The 26457-nt window shown below is 40.7% G+C and overlaps 1 protein-coding gene across 1 annotated transcript in view; it reads left to right on the top strand.

The window, feature by feature from the left end:
• The first annotated feature begins 20588 nt into the window (after positions 1 to 20588).
• Positions 20589 to 26457, top strand: part of LOC117508067 (neutral cholesterol ester hydrolase 1-like) — a 36165-nt gene continuing 30296 nt past the window's right edge. Inside the window, exon 1 of the mRNA XM_034167732.1 lies at positions 20589 to 20978. Coding sequence (XP_034023623.1) covers positions 20844 to 20978 — 135 coding nt within the window. The 5' untranslated portion in view covers positions 20589 to 20843. The remainder of the gene's footprint in view (positions 20979 to 26457) is intronic.

Below are 26457 nucleotides of genomic sequence, written 5' to 3' on the forward strand. Positions count from 1 at the left end.
TCTGCTGGCCGGAACAAGTTCCATGACATGATTTCATTGGTGGCGGCATCACAGTTCTGTAATTTAATTGGAGAAACGAGACTAATCATTTGGTCAGCTTCTCTAGCACCGCCCTCAAGCCACCGGATCATAACTGTAGCGCCATCTGTTGGAGTGGAGGTCAACAACTCGACCATTCGATTTATCATTGATCCATTTGTTTTGTAATTAAGGCTGTAGAGATTTGAGAAATTTAACTCTTAGCATGGTAAGCATTTTGTTTCAAATTCTAGTCCATTTATATTAGTTTATTTTTGTCATGTATTTGCATCATTTTCTCATTGGTATTTTACCCTTGCCCGTTACTTCTGGTCAGCACCTGCTAGCGTCAAGTTTCAGGGCCCCTTTAACATGTCAGTTAAGCCAAGTAGAACTCTCAAGAGCTTTTCCTTTCATAATAATGTTTCAAAACCTAAATGTTTGCTTAGGCCATTTTGTGTAATGCATGTCTGGTTTGTCATTCTACATTTTGACTACTTGCATCAGGCCCACTGACCACAGCAAAATGTTAAGTTCAACATGTCTGCATTTAACAAACCTTTAAAGTCAATTTAACTTAACATTTTTAAATGGGAATTAGGAACCCAGACAGTAAGTAAGAATTATATTCATTGACCTACCTGATAATTTATATGGTTTACCCAGCAAAACGTTTACTACCAAATGTAGTGTTCAGGAGTACCATAGTCATATTCAAGTCAAATTCTTAACTTGAGAAAGGTGTCAAAGCATATACCATGCATTAAATAGACCAGTTATGTTTTAGCGTCAAAGTTATTGCCCAAACTGATTTGATCAGGTTACGCTCATCTCAGCTAGCTTCTGCATTCAGTTTTGTTGGGTGCCAATTCACAGCACAAGTCAGCTTGGGGCAACTTAAAAGACTAAGGTCAAACCTTAGCCACACACCCAGAGCAAGCACAGTGGGTACAGTAGTGAAGAGCAACCATTAGTATCAAGGTAAAGACACACCAGAGTCACTCCTGGACAGAACAAGATACAGAGTCAGACTGCACATTATAGACTGACAGCCGCCCCCCCACACACACACACACACACACACACACACAGCCATCTTGACATTTGTTACCCAATAGTCAGATAACCTAGTGTTAATTGTTTGAGGCAATACACTGCACAGAAGTGGTACAAGAGGCATTAATTTCACCCCTAGCCATCATTTCAGTGATTTGACTTAAAAGAAAAAGTTAGTTTCCCCAAAATAAAAAGAGAAGAGGTTGCAGCTTTTACAGGTTACTTTTATTCTGTATAATCATTGTGACTGCCCAGTAATTTGACAAAATGGATGCCATTTCCATTGGGCTATTGAGTCCAGTCCATGTCCAGACAAGTAGATGAACCACCAATACTGCCTCACCTGTAAGAAAATTTGATCGGTAAGAAAATGTGGGCTAAATTTTCCCACTAAAAATAATTACTACTCACCAGTATGAACCCATAGGGGCAGAGGGTCTTTGGCCAAAAGGAGTCTGCTCTAGTTGATACGCTGGCTGGTAGCTAGGCTGCTGCTGCTGCTGCTGCCCCTTGGGCGGGTACGCTGGCTGGTAGCTAGGCTGCTGCTGCTGCTGCCCCTTGGGCGGGTACGCTGGCTGGTAGCTAGGCTGCTGCTGCTGCTGCTGCCCCTTGGGCGGGTACGCTGGCTGGTAGCTAGGCTGCTGCTGCTGCTGCTGCCCCTTGGGCGGGTACGCTGGCTGGTAGCTAGGCTGCTGCTGCTGCTGCCGCCCCTTGGGCGGGTACGCTGGCTGGTAGCTAGGCTGCTGCTGCTGCTGCTGCCCCTTGGGGCGGGTACGCTGGCTGGTAGCTAGGCTGCTGCTGCTGCTGCTGCCCCTTGGGCGGGTACGCTGGCTGGTAGCTAGGCTGCTGCTGCTGCTGCTGCCCCTTGGGCGGGTACGCTGGCTGGTAGCTAGGCTGCTGCCCCTTGGGCGGGTACGCTGGCTGGTAGCTAGGCTGCTGCCCCTTGGGCGGGTACGCTGGCTGGTAGCTAGGCTGCTGCCCCTTGGGCGGGTACGCTGGCTGGTAGCTAGGCTGCTGCCCCTTGGGCATGTACGCTGGCTGGTAGCTAGGCTGCTGCTGCTGCCCCTTGGGCATGTACGCTGGCTGGTAGCTAGGCTGCTGCTGCTGCCCCTTGGGCATGTACGCTGGCTGGTAGCTAGGCTGCTGCTGCTGCCCCTTGGGCATGTACGCTGGCTGGTAGCTAGGCTGCTGCTGCTGCCCTTGGGCGTGTACGCTGGCTGGTAGCTAGGCTGCTGCTGCTGCCCCTTGGGCATGTACGCTGGCTGGTAGCTAGGCTGCTGCTGCTGCCCCTTGGGCATGTACGCTGGCTGGTAGCTAGGCTGCTGCTGCTGCCCCTTGGGCATGTACGCTGGCTGGTAGCTAGGCTGCTGCTGCTGCCCCTTGGGCATGTACGCTGGCTGGTAGCTAGGCTGCTGCTGCTGCCCCTTGGGCATGTACGCTGGCTGGTAGCTAGGCTGCTGCTGCTGCCCCTTGGGCATGTACGCTGGCTGGTAGCTAGGCTGCTGCTGCTGCCCCTTGGGCATGTACGCTGGCTGGTAGCTAGGCTGCTGCTGCTGCCCCTTGGGCATGTACGCTGGCTGGTAGCTAGGCTGCTGGTGACCCCTGGGCATGTACGCTGGCTGGTAGCTAGGCTGCTGGTGACCCCTGGGCATGTACGCTGGCTGGTAGCTAGGCTGCTGGTGACCCCTGGGCATGTACGCTAGTGGGTAGTTAGGATACTGGGGATCCTTGGGCAGATAGCTAGGCCCCTGGGTCTTTGTGTTTTGGACAAGATATTCTCTTGCATTGTGCCTACCCCCACCTGGCTGCTGGGTGTGCTCTGGTGCATCAACTGGGATATAACTAGACTCCAGGCTGCCCTTGGGTGCATACACCATTGGGTACCCAGGCTGATTGTGACCCCTGGGCTTGTACACTGGCCACTGGGGCATAGTTATTTGTGAAGGTTTGCTTGCATTGCATCGACCCACAAGTGGTTGCTGGTGGCCCACTATGTTTTGTGAAGAACTGTGTGTTGCATTATAGCTACTTGAGTCAGGCTGGTAGCTTGCAAGTTTATATCCATTTTCAAAATAGGCTGCAAGAACAGAATTATAAACTGTTAAGTATAAAAACAAGTGTATTATTGAGAATTATGCAAAAATTTGAAAGTATTCTATCAACCAGACAACTTTTAAGATTTCAGCCATACCATATTACTCCATCTACAAACAAGCTTACCAGATTCATGAAGTCCTACAGCCAGCAAGGACAACAGCAATAATCTAAACAAGACAGTCCACAGATTAAACATCACTCATGCGGCAGCAACACTGAATACAAAATATTTCTTCAAAGTTTACCTCATTAGGACACCCATGGCTTCCAAAACAATCAAAGACACATTTGCCAACTCTTACCAAAAACCATACAACTGAACCAAACTAAAAAAGTCAAACATATAGCTCTGAAGCTCTTCTTTATAATGTCCCAGTTCTTTCCTCATTAATGAATCAGACACAGGTGCGAGTAATTGAAGACAAGTGTGGCTCCTTATTTGACAGCAAAGTTTCACAGCAAATCATAGAAAAGACGTGGAGTGTTTTATTGATATTTAAGAATTAAAACCTTGACTGTGATAATGTAAGAATAATTAGTTATAATGAAATATCTATACTTCTCTGTTTAAATTATATTTGGTGAACTCTGTTTCATTTAGAGCCTTGAATTTAATATCCAACTTCAAAGACAAGAGTCTTTACTATTAATTCCCAAGAAGCCCAGTTGGAAGTCAATAAATGAGTGCAGAAAAAAAAAAAAAAAATCTAATTTTAAAAATATTCCCCCCTCTTGTCTCACAATTTTCATAGCTATATATCTGGACACACTTGAGGAGGTACAAGTTACTTTGGAAATATACACACACACATACGAGGGTAGGCTGAAAAGTTCTAAGGCTCCCCATGAAGGAGTAATGCATTAACTGCATTATAGTGAGCCTTAGAACTTTTCAGCCTACCCTCATATGTATATATATATATATATATATATATATACGAGGTCTGTCAATAAAGTAACGGTCCTTTTTATTTTTTTCAAAAACTATATGGATTTCATTCATATGTTTTTACGTCAGACAAGCTTGAACCCTCGTGCGCATGCGTGAGTTTTTCCACGCCTGTCGGTGACGTCATTCGCCTGTGAGCACGCCTTGTGGAAGGAGTGGTCCCGCCCCCTCGTCGGATTTTCATTGTCTGGAAATGGCGGAATGATTTGGACTTTTTTCCATCAGAATTTTTTCAGAAGCTGTTAGAGACAGGCACCTGGAAACCATTTGAAAAATTTATCTGGCTTCGGTGAAAATTTTACAGGCTTCACAGAGAATAAAGACTGTTACTACAGCTTTAAGGACGGCTTTAAGGACGGCTTTAAGGACGCTCAGCGCGCCGCGCTCCGAGCTGCAACGACGAGGCAGAAAATACCAGATCATTTCTAAACGGATGGCTCTGTGGATACGAGACCGTCATGTGCACTTTCTCTGGTTATCACAAGAGCTGGACATCAGCCATTTTCTGGCAGATTTTCACTTTTAACAAGAGAATTTGTCATGGAAAGCCGCACGGAGGCTTCACGCGTCACGACCGATTCGCTGATGAAGCGAGACAAAGGAACACCTCCATTTCAGTGTGTCAGAGGACAAGTTGGGACAAGCCCAGCTCTCCACAATTTCTCTGATACTTACTGGACTGGTAAGCATTGAAAGCCGAGATAGGCATGTCCCAACTTGTCCTCTGACACGCCGAAACGGAGGTATTCTTTGTCTCGCTCAAACAGCGAATCGGTCGTTACGCACAAAGCCTCCGCGTGGCTTTCCATGACAAAATCTCTTGTCAAAAGTGAAATCTGCCGGAAAATGGGTGATGTCCAGCTCTTGTGATAACCAGAGAAAGTGCACACGACGGTCTCGTATCCACAGAGCCATCCGTTTAGAAATGATCTGGCGTTTTCTGCCTCGTCGTCGCAGCTCGGAGCGCGGCGTGCCGAGCGTCCTTAAAGCCGTCCTTAAAGCTGTAGTAACAGTCTTTATTCTCTGTGAAGCCCGTAAAATTTTCACCGAAGCCAGATAAATTTTTCAAATGGTTTCCAGCTGACAGTCTCTAACAGCTTCTGAAAAAATTCTGATGGAAAAAAAGTCCAAATCATTCCGTCATTTCCAGACAATGAAAATCCGACGAGGGGGTGGGACCACTCCTTTCACAAGGCGTGCTCACAGGCGGATGATGTCACCGACAGGCGTGGAAAAACTCACGCATGCGCACAAGGGTTCAAGCTTGTCTGACGTAAAAACATATGAATCAAATCCATATAGTTTAAAAAAAAATAAAAGGTCCGTTACTTTATTGACAGACCTCGTGTGTGTGTATATATATATATATATATATATATATATATATATATATATATATATATATATATATATATACATATCTCAATTACCATTTATTTGACTTTTCAAGGTCACAGCTAACACTTTTTGTGAATAATTTGAGTATTTCGTAGGATGAAAGTTTTGTTTTAATTGTTGTTGTTACTGTTATTATTTTAGATGCTTTTCCTGCTTTACTATAATAAAACCAACACTATCAGCATAGTAATCCAGACAGTTCTATTGCATTTGATGCACCAAAGATTGAGAATTTAAAACCACAACTAATAATTGAACACAGAGTCCAGGTTATTTGACCAGCAAGAGTAATTACTTACCAGATGTGACAGTTGGGAGTTATTTTCTTGTGTTTAAGGATTTACTGGGGCTGAAAGGTAATAATAATAATAACAATAATAATAATAATAAAATCTAATTTACCCAAGCATTGTGTTTAATTAATCACATTGTTTATGACGATTTGTCAAAAGTAGACATGGTTGAATCACACTGCACAGACCCATACAGGAAGCCAATTTGAATGGCATAATGTAGCCAGCCAATTTTCAAAATAAAGCACCTTTAGCTGAGTTTGTTACACTTTCTTACTGGCTACAACATACAGTACACATACAATTTAATACATAAAATTAAGGTAAAAACCCACAAAATAAAGTCTGAGAGTTTAAAATATCACAGAAAGCTAACAATTTTGCATAAGTGACACCAATAAATCTGAAAATTAAAAATGATTTAAACATACAAGTGAATGGATAGGATAAAACAGCAGCAGCTCTGCAAGCCATCCTATCAAATGCCAAAAAAGTGCAAATGACTGCAAGAAATAATTAAATTAATTATAGTTAATATATTGTTTATTTTTAATCAGAAAATGCTACCACAAGAAAAAAGCAAGTAAAACATAAAAACCTTGTTTTATATGCAGATGATGTATCACTTTATGCTGGAGGTAAAGTGATACATCATCACATCATCACAAGTGATACATCATCACATCATGGACTAAATGTCATAGCTGACATTCCCTCACAATGCAAGTCAGAATCAGAATCTTTATTGCCATTATACAAAAGCTATAACAAAATTGCATGCAGTTCCAATCATTGCACAGTTATATACAGCTGAAGAGTATTTATTGTGCAGGGTGGTGAAGGGGCATACTCTTCAGTGTTCAGCTCTGGGATATGTGCTGTTTTTCTTTGCCCTTTATTGTCTTGTACCACCTCCCTGAGGATAGTGGCTGGAACAAGTGATGGGTGAGATGTGTCCTTCAGGATGCTGCCAGCTTTTCTATTGCAGGGGGGTCTATTACAGTTCCTGTAAGGAGAGGAGAGCACAGCCGATGATCTTCTGTGCTGTGTTGATGACCCTCTGGAGTGCTGTCTTTTCCTGAACTGTGCAGTTGGCAAACTACACTAGGATGCAGTACATCATACACTTTCAATCGAGCATCTGTAGAAGGACACCAGCAGCTCCTTGGCTAGGGCATTGTTTTTCAGGACCATCAGGAAGTGAAGACACTGCTGTGCCTTCTTGATTAGTGCAGTGGTGTTGGTTTTCAGGTTAGGTCATCATTCAGCTGCAGTCCCAGAAACTTGCAGTTAGAGACCCTCTCCACACAGTCTCCACTGATGACTTCAAGCAGGGTGGGACAGTGGCCTTTGCCAAGAACAGATTGAACATTTTGGTGAAGACCCCTGTGAACTGGTCTGTACAGTTCTTTAGCACCCGTCCATTGATGCCATCAGGTCCTGCTGCTTTTCTGGGGTTCCCTTTTCTTAACATGCGCCTTCACCTTGAAGATGTGGCTGGTGTTCGATGATGGATGTGCTGTAGCTACACCTGGTGTTTTTGGTTCAAAGCAAGTGAAGAAGCAGTTCAACTCCTCTACCAGCACAGCATCACCATCCACAGCGTTGGGTCTGGGTTTGTGATGTTTTGGACCCCCTGCCACACCTGCCTCGAGTTGTTACTGTGGAGGTGGTCCTCAATTTTGTTTTGGTAATCCAGCGTGGCCTGTCTGAAGCCCCTTTTCAGGTTTTCAGGTTCACCCTGGCTGTACTGTACAGATCCACATCATGAAACCTGAAGGCGGTGTCTCTGTTCCCAAACAGGGACCTGACCTCTTTTGTCATCCAGGGTTTTTGATTGATGATACTCCTCATCTGAGTCTCACAAAGTAACCAGTCATATAACACAAAGTCACTCCAGTAGTAACCAAGGATCCTCCAAAGAGACAAAGTACCAAAGACATCAAGTTATCACCTTAGGTCACTGGTCACCATCAAAGTCTCAAAACCATGCAGTATGACAGGAAACACCAGGGGCCTCATGTACAAAGCATGCATACACACCAAAACGTGGCATACAGTCCTCTCCACGCTAATGATCACATGTATCAAAAGTGAAATGACCGTGGAAATGTGCAGTGTGTCACACAAAAATCCTGGCTGGCGTACGCATGTACCTACAGCTATTGTTCTACTGCCGACATGTAGAGGTGACGCTGGGACACTGTGAATAGTGTGTAAACAAGAAGTCATCAGAGTAATGCGCACATCAGCGACACACTGATGAGCAATTAACACACCCAAGTGTTTGCAATTATATGGGTGGACATAAAAGCATGTGTAAAGTGATGTGTAAAATGGCATCAACAGTGGCTGCGTTAAGCTAATTTCCTTTACCAAGGCTACTGCTCTTGGAGCTGCGCACAGCACTTTGGCTGGCACAGAGTGCCATACGGCGAGGAGCCAAGGGTTATCTGTACACACACAGACATGGACCATGCTGGACTTCCTGGCAACAGGGGCATTCCAGCGTGAGCTGGCCAGTCAGTCAGGAGTGTACTAGTCAACCTTGTGCCAAGCCATGCCAGCTGTGTGGAACGCAATCATCAAATGTCATCCAGGTACATCACATTCCAACATTAAAGTGAAATTTGCAGTGAGAGCCACTGTCGCTGACCGAACAATCCCCCCTAAAAATCGGTCTGCCCTGCCTTCACTGTGCATGTGTCATTTCTGTGCGTCAGCCGCAGTTCACCGATTATCACTTTGTTTCTGCTTAAGACTGCACTCCAGTCATCATCTATCTGAGCGACAGATACAACCCCAATTCCAGTGAAGTTGGGATGTTGTGTAAAATGTAAATAAAAACAGAATACTGTGATTTGCAAATCCTCTTCAACCTATGTTCAATTGAATACACCACAAAGACACACACACACACACACACACATCTTCAACCGCTGAGTCTAATTAAGGGTCGCGGGGGGCTGGAGCCTATCCCAGCAATCATAGAGCGTGAGGCGGGGTACATCCAGGACAGGACGCCAGTCTGTCGCAGGGCCACAAACAGACAAACAAACACAGTCACACCCACACGTACACCTACGGACAATTTAAAGATTCCAATCCACCTAACCCGCTTGTCTTTGGATGTGAGAGGAAACCGGAGCACCAGGAGCAAACCCACGCAAACACGGGGAGAACATGCAAACTCCACACAGAAAGGCCACAGGCAGGAATTGAACGCATGACCTTCTCGCTGTGAGGCAACAGTGCTAACCACTAAGCCACCATGCTGCCAGCACCACAAAGACAAGATATTTAATGTTCAAACTGATAAACTTTATTGTTTTTGTGCAAATATTTGCTCATTTTGAAATGGATGCCTGCAATGCAGTTCAAAAATATCTTGTCTTTGTGGTGTATTCAATTGAATATTGGTATAGAGGATTTGCAAATCATTGTATTCTGTTTTTATTGACATTTCACACAACATCCCAACTTCATTGGAATTGGGGTGGTATCTGAAGCTTTTGTACAATAATCATTTCCACCTAAATTCAGCATTATTTAATAATAAAAGACGGAGGAAACAATCAGAGCACCGCAGTCAGATGAGCTGCTTGCTGCTGCGTTCACTGTGCCTCTGTCATTTAAAAGCAGGGATGGGCAACTTGTTCCCGAAAGGGCCAAGAGGGTGCAGGTTTTCTTTGCAGCCACTGACTCCACCCGGTGATTTCACTCATTAATATCACTTTGAGCAGATGGAATCAGTTAATGAGTGAAATCACCGGGTGGAGTCAGTGGCTGCAAAGAAAACCTGCACCCTCTTGGCCCTTTCTGGAACAAGTTGCCCACCCCTGTTTTAAAGCGTCAGTAGCGATGATTGAAGAGATTTTACCTTGTCAGCTGATGGTTAATGATCACAATTTTCCCTTTGATCGCTTTGGGTGTAGAGACTCAGTCTCAGACGAGCTGCTGTGGTCCCAAATAACATGTGCAGTGAAGGCAGAGCAGACCAGTTTTTAAGGGGGGACCGTTTGGTCTGCGACATCGGTTTCCCTAGTGTAATTGGAGTTACTGACTACACACATATTGGTATAAAGGTGCCATCACATGATGAATTAGTTGTTTTAATAGGAAACATTTCCAGTCCATCAATGTTCAAGTCATACGTGATGCGAAAATGCATCTAACATCGTGGCTAGGTGGCCTGGTTCAACACATGACTCATTCAACCTGACTAACAGTCTTTTTTGTTCATGCTCCCGTCATGAAATGAGTGACACTTCCGTGATGTGTTTTTTATTTTACTATTTCTAACCCTAACCCCTTCTCCTAACCTTAACGTAACTGTCTCCCTTCCCCTAAACCTAACCATAACTCCCCCAGACTCCCCCCCCGATGCGTTTTATCCCATATTACGTGCTCCATATTTCGTGTGTGCGATGAGTAAATAGTTTATTCATGTTATTGTTCCGAATGAAACTAGCGCGGGCACATTTGAGCATGTGTGCATCCAAGTATGTTTTTTGTTCTTATTATTTTGTTTGTTGATGGTGAAGCTAGAGCTTCTTAACAAGCCCCGATTGTCTCCCTGTGTTCAGTATTTGTCAATAAATGTGTGTGTATAGTTGTGATGTCACATACTGTCAGCGATGGCGCATTCAGTGTGTGTATGTGTGCTGCTTCTCCTTCATGTTTATTCCGGTTGACAGGGTACCAAATAAAATATCCCTGCATTAATGTGATGTGACCATACAAATCATAGAGGGATATGCTTTGCAAACTTAATACCCATTGCTACATTGGATGATGTTGAAATTGTCTGCTACCTACAACTCGTGTGGAATGTCTCAAACTTAAACCTACTCCTAGGCATCTTATATATGCTACTCTGGAACCACCCTTAAACCCAAACAGTTCAACTGTCAACCCCACTGAGGTCCTTAGTCTGGATCTCATTAACATAAGATCACTATCCTCAAAATCATTGTTGATTAATGATCTAATTATTGATCATCACTTAGATATGATTGGGTTATGTGAAACCTGGCTTAAACCTACAGCTGTCCTCCCCTTAAATGAGGCCTGCCCACCAGCATATACATTTAGTCATGTCCCTTGTGATGTGAAGCAAGGCGGGAGTGTTGCCTTGATTTATAAATCTAGGATTAGCTTATTAGCTGTAGGGGATCATAAATATAACTCGTTTGAGCATCCGATTCTCTGCTTTGCTCAGGATACTACGCATTGCCAAGGTCAGAAGAATAAAAATCAGCTGTATTACTTTGTCACTGTATACAGGCCTCCTGGCCCATATTCTGAATTCTGAGATGAATTTGGTGCGTTCATCTCTAACTTGTCAGCTAGTGCAGATAACATTCTGATCATTGGTGACTTTAACGTTCATATAAATAAGCCTTCTGATCCCCTCTGCAATTCATTTATGGAAATTGTGGATGCATTAGGATTTCGGCAATGCATTCGGGACTCGACGAATACCCTGGATTTGGTTCTCGCACGTGGTATTGCTGTCATGAATATTGACATCATACCTCTTACATCAGTGGTCTCTGATCACTCACTTATTAAGTTTACAGTTTCGCTGCCGTGTTTAGTGGAACAATAACCTTATATATCACTACGGCGATGCATCAACTCCTCAACTAAGACTGAACTCGAAGCTAGACTGCCTGATGTCTTAGCTTCACATTTGGCAAATACCCAATCAGTAGACAGTCTTGTGGACAGTTTAAACTCAGTGCTCAAAACTACACTTGACATGATTGCACCACCTTTGTTAAACCGCAATCCCCCATAACACAGTCACCGTGGTTCAATGATTACCTGCGTGACCTCAAGCATAAGGCTAGAGGTCTAGAACAGAAATGGCGTAGTTCAAAATTAGAAGTACTCCACCTTGCGTGGCATGATGCTATCTTAGACTATAAGCATGCATTACTGGCTACAAAGTGGACCTATTACTCTGATTTGATCAGCAAAAACAAGCATAACTCAAAGTTCTTGTTCGACACGGTAGCAACATTTATTCATGGACAACCACCTGTAGTTCGCTCTCCTTTTACAGCACAAGATTTATTGGATTACTTAGAGAAGAAAATAGACGACATCAGGTTAATTATATCCCAGCATACCTTAACCCAGCCACTGCACCCTGCTATTGAGGTGGGTGCCATTACTGAGGTATTACCTAGAATTACAGAATTTGAGTGTATCTCTCGAGGCATGCTTGCAAAACTCGTAACGTCAACAAAAAGCACAACCTGCTTATTTGATCCTATACCAACAAAACTGTTTAAGGACCTGTGGCCCACTCTTGGGCCGACTGTGTTGGAAATGATTAATTTCTCATTAACCTGTGGATCTGTTCCTAAATGTTTCAAATCTGCAGTGATTAAACCGTTATTTAAGAAATCTAATCTTGACCCTAGTATATTGAAAAACTATAAGCTGATATCAAATCTATCATTTTACTCTAAAATTCTGGAAAAGGTGGTTTCACAGCAGCTCGTGGACCACCTTACTGAGAATGATCTTTTTGAGTCATTGCAGTCTGCTTTTAGAAAATACCATTCCACAGAGAGCGCTCTCACTAAAGTTTTAATTAAACAGTCAGATTCCCCTGGTCTGCACCAGTTCTAAGTCAGCTGCTAGGCGCCAGCCGAGGCGATCTTCTGCTTGCAGTGGATTCGGACACCACTATGGTTCTGGTGCTGTTAGATCTTAGTGCCACATTTGATACCGTGGATCATCATATTCGACTGGATAGGCTGGAGAATCATTTTGGGATTACTGGGAATGTCCTTGCATGGTTGACATCATACCTGACCAGTCGTTCTCACTGTTTTTTGTACAATAACACTACCTCTAACCTTAGTGACATGAAATTTGGGGTTCCACAGGGGTCAGTCTTAGGCCCCCTGCTGTTCTCCCTTTATATAGCACCCCCTGGGCACTTATTGTGGTGTTTTGGGATTACCTTTCATTGCTATGCTGATGATACTCAGTTATACATGCCGATAACTGCTGGTTTCATCCACATAAAATCCTTAAAAGATTGCCTTGCATCAGTGAAAAGCTGGATGTCTCAAAACTTCCTACTTTTAAACTCTGATAAGACTGAAATGATGGTGAGACAGTGAGACATCGGCATCAATCTGACCAGCTAACGCTTAGCCTAGGCTCATGTGTCATACATCACACTGACAAAGTGAGGAAACTTGGGGTAATTTTTGACATTGTCCTTTGACCTCCACATTTGACATATTATGAGGACTGCTTTCTTCCACCAGTGATATATAGCGAAGATTTGTCCCATCCTGTCTCTGGCTGATGCTGAGACCTTGATTCATACATTTGTTTCTTCTAGATTGGACTACTGCAATGTTCTATTTTCTGGTTTACCGGAGTCCACCATTAGGGGTCTCCAACTGGTTCAAAATGCTGCTGCCAGACTTTTGACAGGAAGCAGAAAGTTTGGCCATATTACACCCATTTTGGCATCTCTTCACTGGCTTCCTGTTCCTGTGAGATCAGATTTTAAGGTTCTGTTACTAACCTATAAAATTATTCACAGACTAGCGCCTCCCTGCTTAAATGACCTAATTAAACCCTACTTACCGGCCCGGGCTCTACGTTCCCAGGCTGCAGGACTACTTTGTGTCCCTAGGGTGAATAAAAAGTCTGCGGGTCACAGAGCTTTCTCTTATCAAGCACCTGCTTTGTGGAATGATCTCCCTGCATCAATAAAACAGTCAGATTCTGTGCAGCTTTTCAAGTCCAGACTTAAGATGCACTTATTTTACTGACATAGTATGTTACTATGCTTTTTACCCTTTTAAATTCAATTCTATTAGTAAAGTGAGCGGGCCGCGGCCTCAACGTTATCTAAAGTCTGGGTCTTTTAGTGAAGCTTTGGGCTAGTGGCCAGCGATCACCTTAGTATTTCTTCTGTTTTTCTTATTGCTTAATGCTGACAAATGATACTGTATTTGTTGTCTTTCTAATGCCTGATTGTTTTTTCTCTCTGTTTGAGGTGCGGCTCCATCCAGAGATGGGAGTGGTGTCTTTTTCTGCAAGCCTCCCATCCTGTGCAACAGCATGGACTCCCAAAATTTCCTGTATATTCATACTGTGTCAGTAGCATGGCCCAACCAGAGGGTCATCCGTTTAAGTCTGGTCTGCTTGAAGTTTCTTCCTCAAATCAGAGGGAGTTTTTCCATTACCACTGTCACCTGTGTGCTTGCTCTAAGGGTTGGTCAGGTTCGACCTTATGTGAAGCACCTTGAGACCACTTTGTTGTGATTTGGCGCTATATAAATGAAGCTTTAGAATTGCAACTCAGTGAATTTCTTAATAACAGAGTCCACATTATTTTACCAGAAAAGGGTGGTTCACAAGCAGCTCTAGTATTGTTTGGGAGTTCTTGAGTTTACCAAGTTCCAATTTCAAAGACGTTTGACCAGAAAGTGTAACGAAAGAGGCATCACTTGTTAGAAGTTATGGCCCAAAAGTATTGTTGAAATCCAGACTGGCAGCATTTGTAGTGTTAAAACCAGTATGTAGTAGAGCTCTTCATTCTGTTGTACTTGCATTAATGGTAAAAGTCTACCAGGTGGCGATATTGCTTCATTTCAAGACCATCAGCACATGATAGCAGCCAACCTGTTGCATAAAGTCAGTCACTGATTTTATTGCTTGAAAACCACAAAATTTGAATGCCATCACAAATTTATGGGTGATGCTGAGATGCAGTCACTTGTTTTACTGATTTGACTACCGCATTATTTTTGAATTTCCAGACATAAGCATCATAAGTATTCAATTTGTCAAGGATACAGTTAGTTTTGACTGGGGTAATTTGATTGGGCTAGTTTCCACTTCATTGACTGTCCACACAAGCCCAACATTCAAAGATTTGTTTTGACAAGACAGTAATCATGCACCCCATTTTGCTAAATTTGAGCCAAATGTCCCATGTCTACCCTGTGGGAGATTCCTGGGTTCAGCAGGTTATGCCGTTGTTGATGAAACACCAACTTAAATATTTCAGCCTATACACAAGACAACCAAGTCTGAAACCATGTGTGCACTTCAATTTTGATCTTCCTGTGATTAATATGCCATTTGTTCTGAATTGATGAGACCAGGAACAGTTTTAAAATTCACTGAAATTGTAGAAAGTTTAATATGAAGTCAGTCATTCGTAACAGCAAGGGTGTGCAACCCTGTAGTACCCAAGTAGGTCTTTATTACAGGACGCCACCCGGGTTTAACTCAAGAGTTAAAAGATGCAGTATGGGTACTGTCCAAGATCAGGGTTTGATAAGTCTGATCTACTAGTCAACACAAAAGGAACTATTGGAGGTAAAGCAATTGAACAAGTTAAGTAAAGAACTCAACAGTAAGTTACCAGCATTTGGCTCAGGTATCTATCACACAGGGGTATTAAACAAAATAATGGGGGGCTTATCAGGGGATCATACAATAATTGCGGGAGACTTTAATCAAGTTTTAGATGTTGCATTAGACAAGACCACCTTCACCAGAAATAAACCAAAAGAAAGAATGCTATTAAACTAATGATGGACTTGGACTATTGGATATATGGAGAGTAGTCAACCTGAGGGAAAGAGAGTATACATTTTATTCACATAAACACAAATCACATTCCAGAATTGATTACTTTTTAATACGTAATCTGGTTAGGAATGTGTCAGGTTGTATAATGGGACCAACAGCCTTAACTGATCATGCCCCTGTGCACCTGGGAGTGATTTTGGAGCCATATCTAGGCAGAAGGGGTAGATGGAGATTAAATGTGTCTTTGTTGCAAAGCCCTGAATTTCTTAAGCTGCTGGAAGATGGGTTGGATAGTTTTTTTCAAAATGAATATAGGCTCAACAGAAAAGATTGGAACAGTTTGGGATGCATCAAAAGCTTATATGAGAGGGCAGATTATTGCTTATGCCAGCAGACAAAAAAGGGAACATTCAAAAAAGTTTACACTGGAAACAAAACTTAACCTCCTAAGACCCGGAGGTTCTCATGAAACAAACTTAGTTTATGCACTAGACAACCAAAAATGTCATGTCCACATATGTGGATGCCAGGCCCTAGGAGGATAAGGAACTGGAAAGGAAGCTATCAGCGCATTATTCAGACGATACATTGAAACATACATTGTGACCTAAAATTACAGATAAATGACATATATAATAAAAAGTTGAATATGTGCTACTTAGACGAAACAGTAATTTCTATGAGAGTGGTGACAAAACAGGTAGGCTGTTAGCCAGGCAGATTAAAAAGAATGAGACTAGTTATACAATACCTGCTATTAAAGATGAGACTGTGGTACTTAAGACCAGTAGTAGTGACATAAACAAAGTCTCTGACATTTTATAAGAAACTTTATGAGTCAGAGGTAGTATATGATAAACAGATGTGTGACAAATTATTTTCTAAATTTCATTTGCCAAGATTGACAGAAGATCAGCAGAAAGGTTTAGACAGTTTAACAGTGGAAGAGGTGAAAAAGGCTATATCCCTAATGAAAATAGGAAAATCACCTGGATTAGATGGGTTTCCATCTGAATACTATAAAAAAAGTTAGCAGATAGACTGGCTCCTGTTCTGAGGTTTATCAAGCGTCTTTTTCATCGGGAAAGATGCCAGACATTTAATGAGGCTTTGATTTCTCTTATTTACAAAAAGGATAGAGATCCTATGGATCCAGGTAGTTTCAGGCCAGTGACTTTGAATAATGTGGATTGCAAAATAGTGACTAAGGTTATTGCTCTTACAATAGAATGGAAAAAAAAAATATATTGCCAAGCCTGATTCACTCAGATCAAGTGGGTGTTGTGAAGGGAAGAACTTCATCTGAATGTCAGAAGGCTGCAACATCTTATGTGGGCGAGTAGAAATAACAGCACTCCAATTGCAGCTTTATCATTGGATGCTCATAAAGCCTTTGATGGAGTAGAATGGAGCTTTCTTAAATATACTCTTAAAGCATTCGAGTTTGGCGAGGGATTAATTAGATGGGCGAGTTATTTATTCTGACCCAAGGGCAGCAGTTTTAACAATGGATTAGTATCACCATACTTTAGATTAAAGAGGGGGACAAAGCAAGGGGATCCTCTGAGTCCCCTATTATTCATATTTTTAGAACCTTTAGCGGCTGCAGTTAGAAATGATAGAAACATCAGGGGAGTAATCCATGGCTCAGAAGAGCATAAAATGTTTCTGTATGCTGATGGTGTTTTGCTCTTCATAAGAGACCCTTCCTCTTCAGTTCCAAAGGTTTTATGCACAATTGACAAATTTTCAGGGCTATCAGGCAAAAAATAAATTATTCAAAATTGGCAAAAGTCAATAGCTATGCCAGTGTCAAAGGGATGTCTCCAACCTCTTTTCTCCATTGCAGTTTAGGTGGGTTCCAGTCGAAATGAAGTATCTGGGAATTAGGTTATGATCAGAACTGACCAACATAATTTCAATAAATATAGAGCCATTACTACAAAAATTGAAGATTAATTTAGATAAGTGGAAATTGTTGAATCTTACTCTGGGGTAAAATTAACACTTAAAATGTCTACCAACAACAATAGGTAACTTTTTTAAATGATAATTTAGAGATTTTCTTTGGAATGGCAAAAAAAAAAAAAGAATTGGAATAAAACTCACAGGTTTGATGGAACGTGGAGGGCTGGCTCTTCCAGACCTGGAATTATATAATCTTGCATTTGAAATGAATAAATTATCTAATCATTGGAAAAGCAAGCAACTGGAGGCAGGGTGGATTAAACTTGAAAAGGAAATTGCGGCCCCGTTTAATGTTATTCAATTGCTTTCCCAAAAAGCTACAAATTCAGTACAACAGAACCCAGTCATACAACACTCAAAGTGGGCATGGGCAAAGACAAAATATTCTGAATCTCTCCATACAAACATATCTATTCTTTGGTATGGAATAATCCTTTAGTGGGTATTGGAAACTCTCCCTTTCTGCGGCAGAAATAGCTTGAACAAGGGGTGCACAAAATAGAACATCTATATAGAAAGGATAACTGTCATTTAACATAAGAAACATTTAATTTGGCTATTAAAGGGGACTTCTGGAAATATTTACAGATTAGGAGTAGCGTGGGCTCAGTGTTTTGTTTAAATCAGATACAGAAAGAGTACATTACAGGATTGGTTGAATAGGCCAGGTACTCAGCAAACTGCATCAATGTTTTATAAGACTTTGGGTAATCAAGGTGCACTTTGTAATGGCTTAAAACTGATCTGGCAAAGGGATTTACAAATTGAAATTAGTGAAGAAAGGTGGCGTAATATAATTTCAAATATAGGCTGGGCAACTGGAGATGTCAGAAGCAAGTTTATCCATTACAAAGCGATACGTCGATATTTTATACCATCAAAGCTGTTCAAAATGGGACTACTTCAAAGTAGTGTTTGTTGGAAATGTGGCAGATATAGGAATGTACCTTCACTGTCTCTGGGAATGTCCATTGGGCTTTTCATTTTGACGGCGGTCATTAAAACCTGGAACAATGGACTGGGATAACTATCCCAGCAGTACCACAATTGTGCCTGTTGGGGAGATTAGTCCTTCCTGCCTCCATCTACGAAAGAACTGTTCAGATTTTTGATGGCTGCATTTATAGTGGCCACCAGATCAATTCTACAGATTTAGAAGAGCCCCCATAGGACTAAACTTGACTGGATTACACTGATGTCAGACTGCGGCTTATGAGGCATTCATCTCCAAAATACATAAGGTCCATGATAAAACCAGCAAAATGTGGATATATTTGATATCATTTCTTAAAGAACAAGACTGCTGTTATCAAAATACCATGATTGTGCCATTGATTATTTTACACACATCACGTATGTTTTTTTAAAGTTTGTTTTACTTTTTTGGGTTATGTTGCTTGTGTGAAAAAGAAAAATTAAAAACTTGAATTAAAAAAAGGTATGTCACAAAAACCCAGGACTTGACTTTAGTTTATTTGTGCAGATTCAGTGTCAACACCCAATTGAAATTGTCATTTGGTCCATTAAGCATCACTACTTTATCATTCTAAATTCAGTTCTGTTTCCACAGGTGCTCTGGGATCAAGTAGAATCCTTATCCGTAAGGAGGTGTTCAGCCCCTGTGGGGGGAAAAAAACATTTTAGGAGAGGAAGAAGTCAGAGGGCAAGAAAGACAAGAATGTTACTCACTATTCTGTGTCAGTAGGCTCAAAACTCCTTCGGGCAAAGAGATGGTAATATGGTTGTCTGGAGTAGCTAGGCTGCTGGTCACCCTCGGGCGCAGACGCCGGCGGGGTAGCTAGGCTGCTGGTCACCCTCGGGCGCAGACGCCGGCGGGGTAGCTAGGCTGCTGGTCACCCTCGGGCGCAGACGCCGGCGGGGTAGCTAGGCTGCTGGTCACAGTCGGGCGCATACGCCGACAAGTAGCTAGGCTGCTGAGGCTTCAGGCTTTGTGCAGGATGCCCCCTTGTGTTTTGGCTGTCCTTCACTAGCTGCTGGACACCCTTGGACACACAGTCCATCATAGCGTTTTGTGAAGGTTGGTTGCTTGCATTGGGTCCACCCACAGCTGGTTTCTGGAGGAGCTTGATTGTGTAGCGAAGTGGGTAACGAGGCTGCTGGGAACTATCAGTATTTTGTGTAGAATTATAGTTGCCCAATTCTGTCTGATAGTTTGTAAATTTATATCCATTTTTAAGCTTGGCTGCAGGACCAGCTCTATAGTCTGTTAAAACCACAATGTTAGTGCATCATAAAGCATTTGGGGAAAAAAGACAGAGAACACTCTTACCAGATGCATGCAATCCTACAGCTAGGAAGGACAACAGCAACAACCTAAAGACATTCCACAGGTTAAATGCAGTACTACTGGGATGGTAACACAAAACAAAAGATTGCTTGAACACTTTAACAAAACACCCATAGCTTCTCAGACAAACATAGACACATTTCCCAACACCTACCAAACCACACACTGAACCCGCCTGAAAACTCACACCTGCTCTTCAGCTCTTATTTAAAGTTTTCTCTCATTCCTTGTTGCTTAATCAGACACAGGTGCGATTGGTTGAACACAGGTGTGCCTCATTATTTTACAGGAAATGTTCACGTCACATCACAATAAGGCTGACAAAGAGTTTATTCATATTTAAGAATGAAATCCTTGAGTGTGATAAGGAATTTATTTCAAAAGGCCATAACAAGCTTTCCTTGTTGAGCATCAACACCAATCCTCTTTCACAATTACAGGACACACTGGGGGAATAAGTAAAATTATATTGAGGCATTAAAATCATGCCCAGTTCTTTTCAACATTGCAGCTCGATGTCTGACAGGGCCCCCACATTTAGGAACCAGTAACATGATATTGTTTGGTTAACCTCTGTAAATTGGAATTTGAGTATTGTTTTTTAAAGCTTAACCATTTTATTTTTTTAATTTATTTATTTATTTATTTATTTATTTTCTATCTCTTATCCCTCCCCATAGGTTATTTTGTGTATTTAATCCGGTATATTTGTTTTATAGAAATTAGTTGTTTTTTTTTTTCAGTGTAAGCAACCGCTTTATTTAAAATGTGCGATATTCATTAGGTTTTCTTTCCTGCTCTCTAAATTTTTGTATTAAATTGGCAAATCCTTTATTATTTGTAAGGTTTGTTTTTTAAAGCTGACAATTTTTTTGTTGTTTTGTTTTAATCACAATCAGTGCTATGCAATTACGACTACATTTCCCATCGGCCACAAAACGAGTTATGCGAGTTGTACTTCCTCGGAAGATATTTTCAAAGCAAGACCACATTCTTCTCATGTTATTTACTAGTGACTGGATTTACGCAAAACCCCTTTAATCTTCTTTTATTTTGAAATCGCGTTCCTTCATTCGTGTTTGACCGTCGACGCTCCCTGGCGGAGGTGAGTGGTCGCTGTACCGGGGAGGGAGCCCCTTGTGAACGGCAGGTTCCAGGTAAACTGGCCGTGATGAGGCTCCTTTGGGCTGGAGCCGTGCTGCTGTCGGCGGTCGCCTACTACGTTTATCTTCCGCTTCCGAGCGGCGTGAGTGAGCCGTGGAAGCTGATGCTGCTGGATGCGCTGTTTCGGAGCTTCATGGGAGCGGTGAGAGCGAAATGAGGCACCGACACGACAGGTTGATGTTTGGGATATGTCACACAACACAGCACGAACAGCTGAAATAATACAACACTGTCTGTCTGAATTTTTTATTTTATTTTATAGAAGAAAACAGAAGTTTTCTACCCAACAGAATTGGCTAAAAGTGTATTATAAATGTACATAATAAAAATATAGGCTTTTCTATTATTACGATACAGAAGAACATTGACTTATGGAAGTATAGTTGATAATTTAGAAAATTCAATTTGTTCAGTTACACGTTTTTTAAAGAAACGTTTAATATGAGTGTAATATTTATATTTATAAATAAACCTAAATAATGTTTGACAAGTCACCTGTAAATTTTTAGAATTTGTTAATTTTTATGTACATATATATATATATATATATATATATATATATATATATATATATATATAATACAAATAATTGATGGTAAGGAGTACAACATAGAGAAATATTGGATGAAGAAAAGTTATATTGGACGAGGTGTAGCGAGTCCAATATAAATTTAATATAAATATTTAAAGAAACGTTTAATATGAGTGTAATATTTATATTTATAAATAAACCTAAATAATGTTTGTTAAGTCACCTGTAAATTTTTTGAATTTATATATATATATATATATATATATATATATATATATATATAATACAAATAATGGATGGTAAGGAGTCCAACATAGAGAAATATTGGATGAAGAAAAGTTGCCATCCATCAATTGTTGTGTTCTCCACCCCCTTCCCAAATTAAGCAAACAACAAAGAGTCAAGTAAATTAGATCAATTTGTAATATCAGATCAATTTGTAGATCAATTTGCAATAGTGGAGAACGTTCTCCACTCAGATTGCAATAGCCAGTCACAGATTAGCCTTTCTGTCCATCATTTACCTGTATTTTGGCATGCTTGGCGCCAGAAAGTTATGTTGGATCCAGAAGGATCCAAAAAGGCTAGGACCAAAAGTTATATTGGATCGGTTCCCACTGACCAATAGCGTTAGAGCTTACTGCCAACAGCTAGCCAATTAGAGCGCAGCATACGAAGGTCAGGAACTAGCTGACAGACGCTGGTTGAAAAAATGGCAACAAACATGTCAGCAACAGCAGAAAATCGTCTGCCAGCGAGGTTTGCTGAGTTCACAGAGCAGGAACTGGTGGAAATATTAAACTCCAAGGATACCAAAGCAACCACGCTACTGACGTTTTAGAAGCATTCATCGCATCAGAATCACTCATATGCTGTTCACAACAAAATAAATTGATCTAATTTACTTGACTCTTTGTTGTTTGCTTAATTTTGGAGGGGGGTTGAGAACATAACAATTGATGGATGGCAAGTCATCCAACAGAGAAATATTGGATGAAGAAAAGTAGCCTCATCCAATATAACTTTTCTTCATCCAATATTTATCTATGTTGGATGACTTAGCATCCATTATTTGTATTATATATATATATATATATATCTGTTTTATGTATTTATTTTTTTATTTTCTAGTCTTTTATTGATTCATTTGTGAGTCTGGAATTGTGTGTGTGTGTGTGTGTGTGTGTGTGTGTGTGTGTGTGTGTGTGTGTGTGTGTGTGACAGAGTGAGAGAGAGCTTGCCACACTGATGTGGGGATTTTTTATTTATTTTTTTAATTCTGAATCTGGCGGCCATTTCTGGAAGTGCTTCCAGGGTCAGAATGACGCTATGAACCAGTGTCCCATTCCGAGCAACTTTGCAAATTATTTTATTTTGCATGTTTTAGGATTAGGATTAAAATAAGAGTCTGGGTTAGGATATAAATTTTGTAAACCTTCCATGTGAGGAAGGCCATCAGATTCCCCTCGAATCTGCTGTGGCAACTCCGAGTAAAACAAGAGAGAAGCTTAACTTTTAATATAAAATGTTTGAAAATTCAAACAATTCTCCCAGTTCTGGAGTTAAGACCATGGTTTCACATATCTTCTGGAGTCTTGCATAACAGCACAGTGTCAACATGGTCCAGGTCCTGTTTCCCGCATTTTGTGAACCTGAACCATTCCTGAATGGGACCTGGACCATATCAGAAGTGTGCTGGTGTGCAACGCCGTGGTCCAGAAGCAGAAATATTGTTTGAATTTGCAATTTTTTTTCAAATGTGTGTTTGTTTTTCCAAATGTATTTTACAATATTATACCCTAACCCAGACCCTTATTCTAACACTAATCCTAAACATTTCAGACAGTTGGTAGACAGCTGAGATGGGTTTAGAGCCCTATTCAGACACCTGATACACTTTCAGAAATGACAGTCATATTTGTGATAAAAAAGTACTTTGGTTTAGTTTGCAAACTGTGTGGAACTAAGATAGCTAAATGAGTAAATACATAGTTAAGTGAACCCTTCCCCTCCAAATTATGCAAGTTATGTTTTCATTTTCTAAACCTCATTTTGTGGCCATCAAAACTATTTGTCCCACGATGGAAATTTACAATGTTACAGCAGCAAAAGGACAGTTACAGAACAATTGTGCAAAGTATGCTAAGTGATAGGTAATAAATAAGAAGATAAAGTAAAATACAAATTAGTACCAAAAAACAAAGAAGGCAAGTAATATGCTGGAATAACAATATATACAGTACAGTATTTACAAGCAAAAAAACCCCAAAACAGTTAAAATGTTAAAGACTATATGATAATATAAATGTGCTTATTTAAAATGATTTCATGATATAGTAACCTGGGATTTAAACAAATTTAATTTAGTATTTTGTGCTGCAGCTTTCTTGTATTGCTGTTGTCTGCATGTTTGATGTTTCAAAACGAGGTCAGGATGAGACGTGTTAATAGTGTTTTGTCTTAAAAGCTAAGTCAATTGAAAGTCAGCTACCAGTAATTTTAAAATTGAGTATAAAACAAAGTAATTATAAAACTAATTGAAAGCTATTGAATGTAAAGCTAACATTATATACTGTAGATCTATGTGGATACATGTGCAATGATTAATCTACTATTATTTTAATCAATAACTGTTTTGATGATCAATTGTTTTGTCATTCAAAAACCCCCCATAATTCTTCCTGGTTTATTTTGCTAGTTTATTTACTCCTCTTTGGCAGGAAAACAGAATATCTCTGGGTTGTGGACAAAACTAGATATATTTAAAGGCATCATCTTTGACCCTGGAAAACATTGTTCAACATTTTCTCACATTTTATGGCCCTAACTATTATTCAGTTATGAAAATAATCGTTAGTTGCTGCCCTAGCTATAACGTTACCAGAATCTAAAACAAACAGAATTTAAAGTTGACTGAAGCTAACTCAGCATAAGTCTAGCGGAATATGAAGCTTACTGAAATGCTGACACTTTAAAAACCAAATTTCAAACAAAATAAAGCTAACTGAAATTAAAACTATATTGACTTTCTATAATAACTGAAAAGCTAACTGATTCCAGCTGATGGTATTTATTCTCTTCTGTGTGCGTGTCCGCTTGAACAAAATCACTTAAAAACTGGAGTGTCAAGCGCCCTGTGAGTCACCAGCTCAATTAAAGCTCAAGGCAAAATGGCCATTTTCATCATAAAAATGGCCGCCATTTCCAAATGAACAAATCTATGGCTATATTTTTTTGACATGAAATATGTCAACTACCCATATTACACCCTTGACAAATATGAAAAAAATTTGTCAGACAGTTTTTGAGAAAATTGCTTGTAAGTGCTCAAAATGGCTATTTTTACCATAAAAATGGCCACCAATTCCAAACAAATGAATATACGAATATGATTTTTTGACGGGACAATGCCAATGATCTATATTACGTCCTTTCCAAATGATCAGTTATCAGTCAGTTTTTGAGATATCATAATAAACGGACCATACCAACGACTACGGCGGACACCGCACCACGACATAGGGCTAGCAGCCTACCGGTAGGTAACCCAACAGGGAAAAAAAATGGCTGGATGGATTTTGACCAAACTTGTTGGGAATATCACTTGTGTTCATGTCTCCAGATGATTTAACTCTGGGAACAGATTGGTCAAGCAAAATATATCCCCAAAACATGTTTACCATAATATATCTGCAGTCAGTGTGGCTAGAGATTTGCTCAAAAGCTCACATTGATCATTAAAAATATTTGTGATCAGTTGGTTTGAGTGAATTCATGATGAAGTCACAAAGATGTTAATAATAATAAAAAATATATATACAAAAACACCTGAAACACACACAGGTTTCCACATCCTCTTTTCATGTGTAACTGCTGGATTTGTTTTTCTAAATGTCCTTAGTCCCCTAACTAGTCAGCTGTTACCTACTGTACTTGTTCATCTGGTTTGACAGAGATTGTGGAGCGGCTGTGACAGGCACATTGCATCCTGGATGTTGTCCAAGATAATACATTTCAAATTCAGTCACATCACATTTACCTTGCTCATATGGCATTTAAAAACAAGCCAATAAAAACAGGTGTGATTGACCTTTCCATATGCTTTGGCCAATCATTTATGTATTTTTCTCAGGAAAGATAAAAAGAAGATGTGGCTTTCTTCAACTTAACTGTTTATTACCACATAATCTGCTGCAGTATGTGCTTGAATACCGTAGCGTTGACACTGTAATGTAAATAAAGGGATAATTAGGGAGTATTTCCAACCTGTCTAGAATTGCTTCACAACTACAGTTACAACAATTCATCAATTATCAAATTAATCACCAGCTATTTTGGTTATCAATGAATCATTTTTGAGTATTTTTATTTATTTATTTATTTTTTACATGTCCAAATGGTCTGCTTTCAGGTTCTCAAATGTGAACATTTTTGTGGTTTCTTTTGCGCCTCTCTGACAGTAAAATGAAACATCTTTGTGCTGTGGATAATACTTGGGAAGTGATTGATATTGTTCACCATTTTCTGACATTTTATGGCCCAAACAACGAATAGATTCATTTTTTCAATTTATTTTCATTTATATAGCGCCAAATCACAACAAAGTTGCCTCAAGGCGCATCACACATTTAAAGTAGACCTGCATTGAAATAAATGTGGTCAGATCTCAGAAAGAAATAGCTGATATGTATTTATAAGACCCTTATGAATGCAGTAAAGTAAATCTGCAAGCCCAGATTTGTAATTCAGCGGAGAAATCTTCATTTAAAAATGACAAATTTGCAGCTAAAATTTGGCCCTCAGCGAAAACTGTTTGTACATCCGGGTCATTGCAGTGACATCCGGCAGAAGACGGAGCACTCCCGCCTTCAGTCCGATCCCGCATTGAAATTGATTTTATCTGTTAGTAATGTTACTGTTTTCAACATCCAAAAGTAAGCTGCAATGAATGTGAGATACAGCTCTGCATGCTCAGATCAGCGGCGACATCGACAGCAGGCGACGTTCTTCCCTGACGCCTCGCTCTCTGCCTCCGCTGCGCTTGCCGAGTCGTGCTTGGTAACCGCCGAAGCGGGCCACTCACATCGCC

Source organism: Thalassophryne amazonica, chromosome 1 (genome assembly GCF_902500255.1).
Source record: "Thalassophryne amazonica chromosome 1, fThaAma1.1, whole genome shotgun sequence".
Lineage (NCBI taxonomy): Eukaryota > Metazoa > Chordata > Actinopteri > Batrachoidiformes > Batrachoididae > Thalassophryne > Thalassophryne amazonica.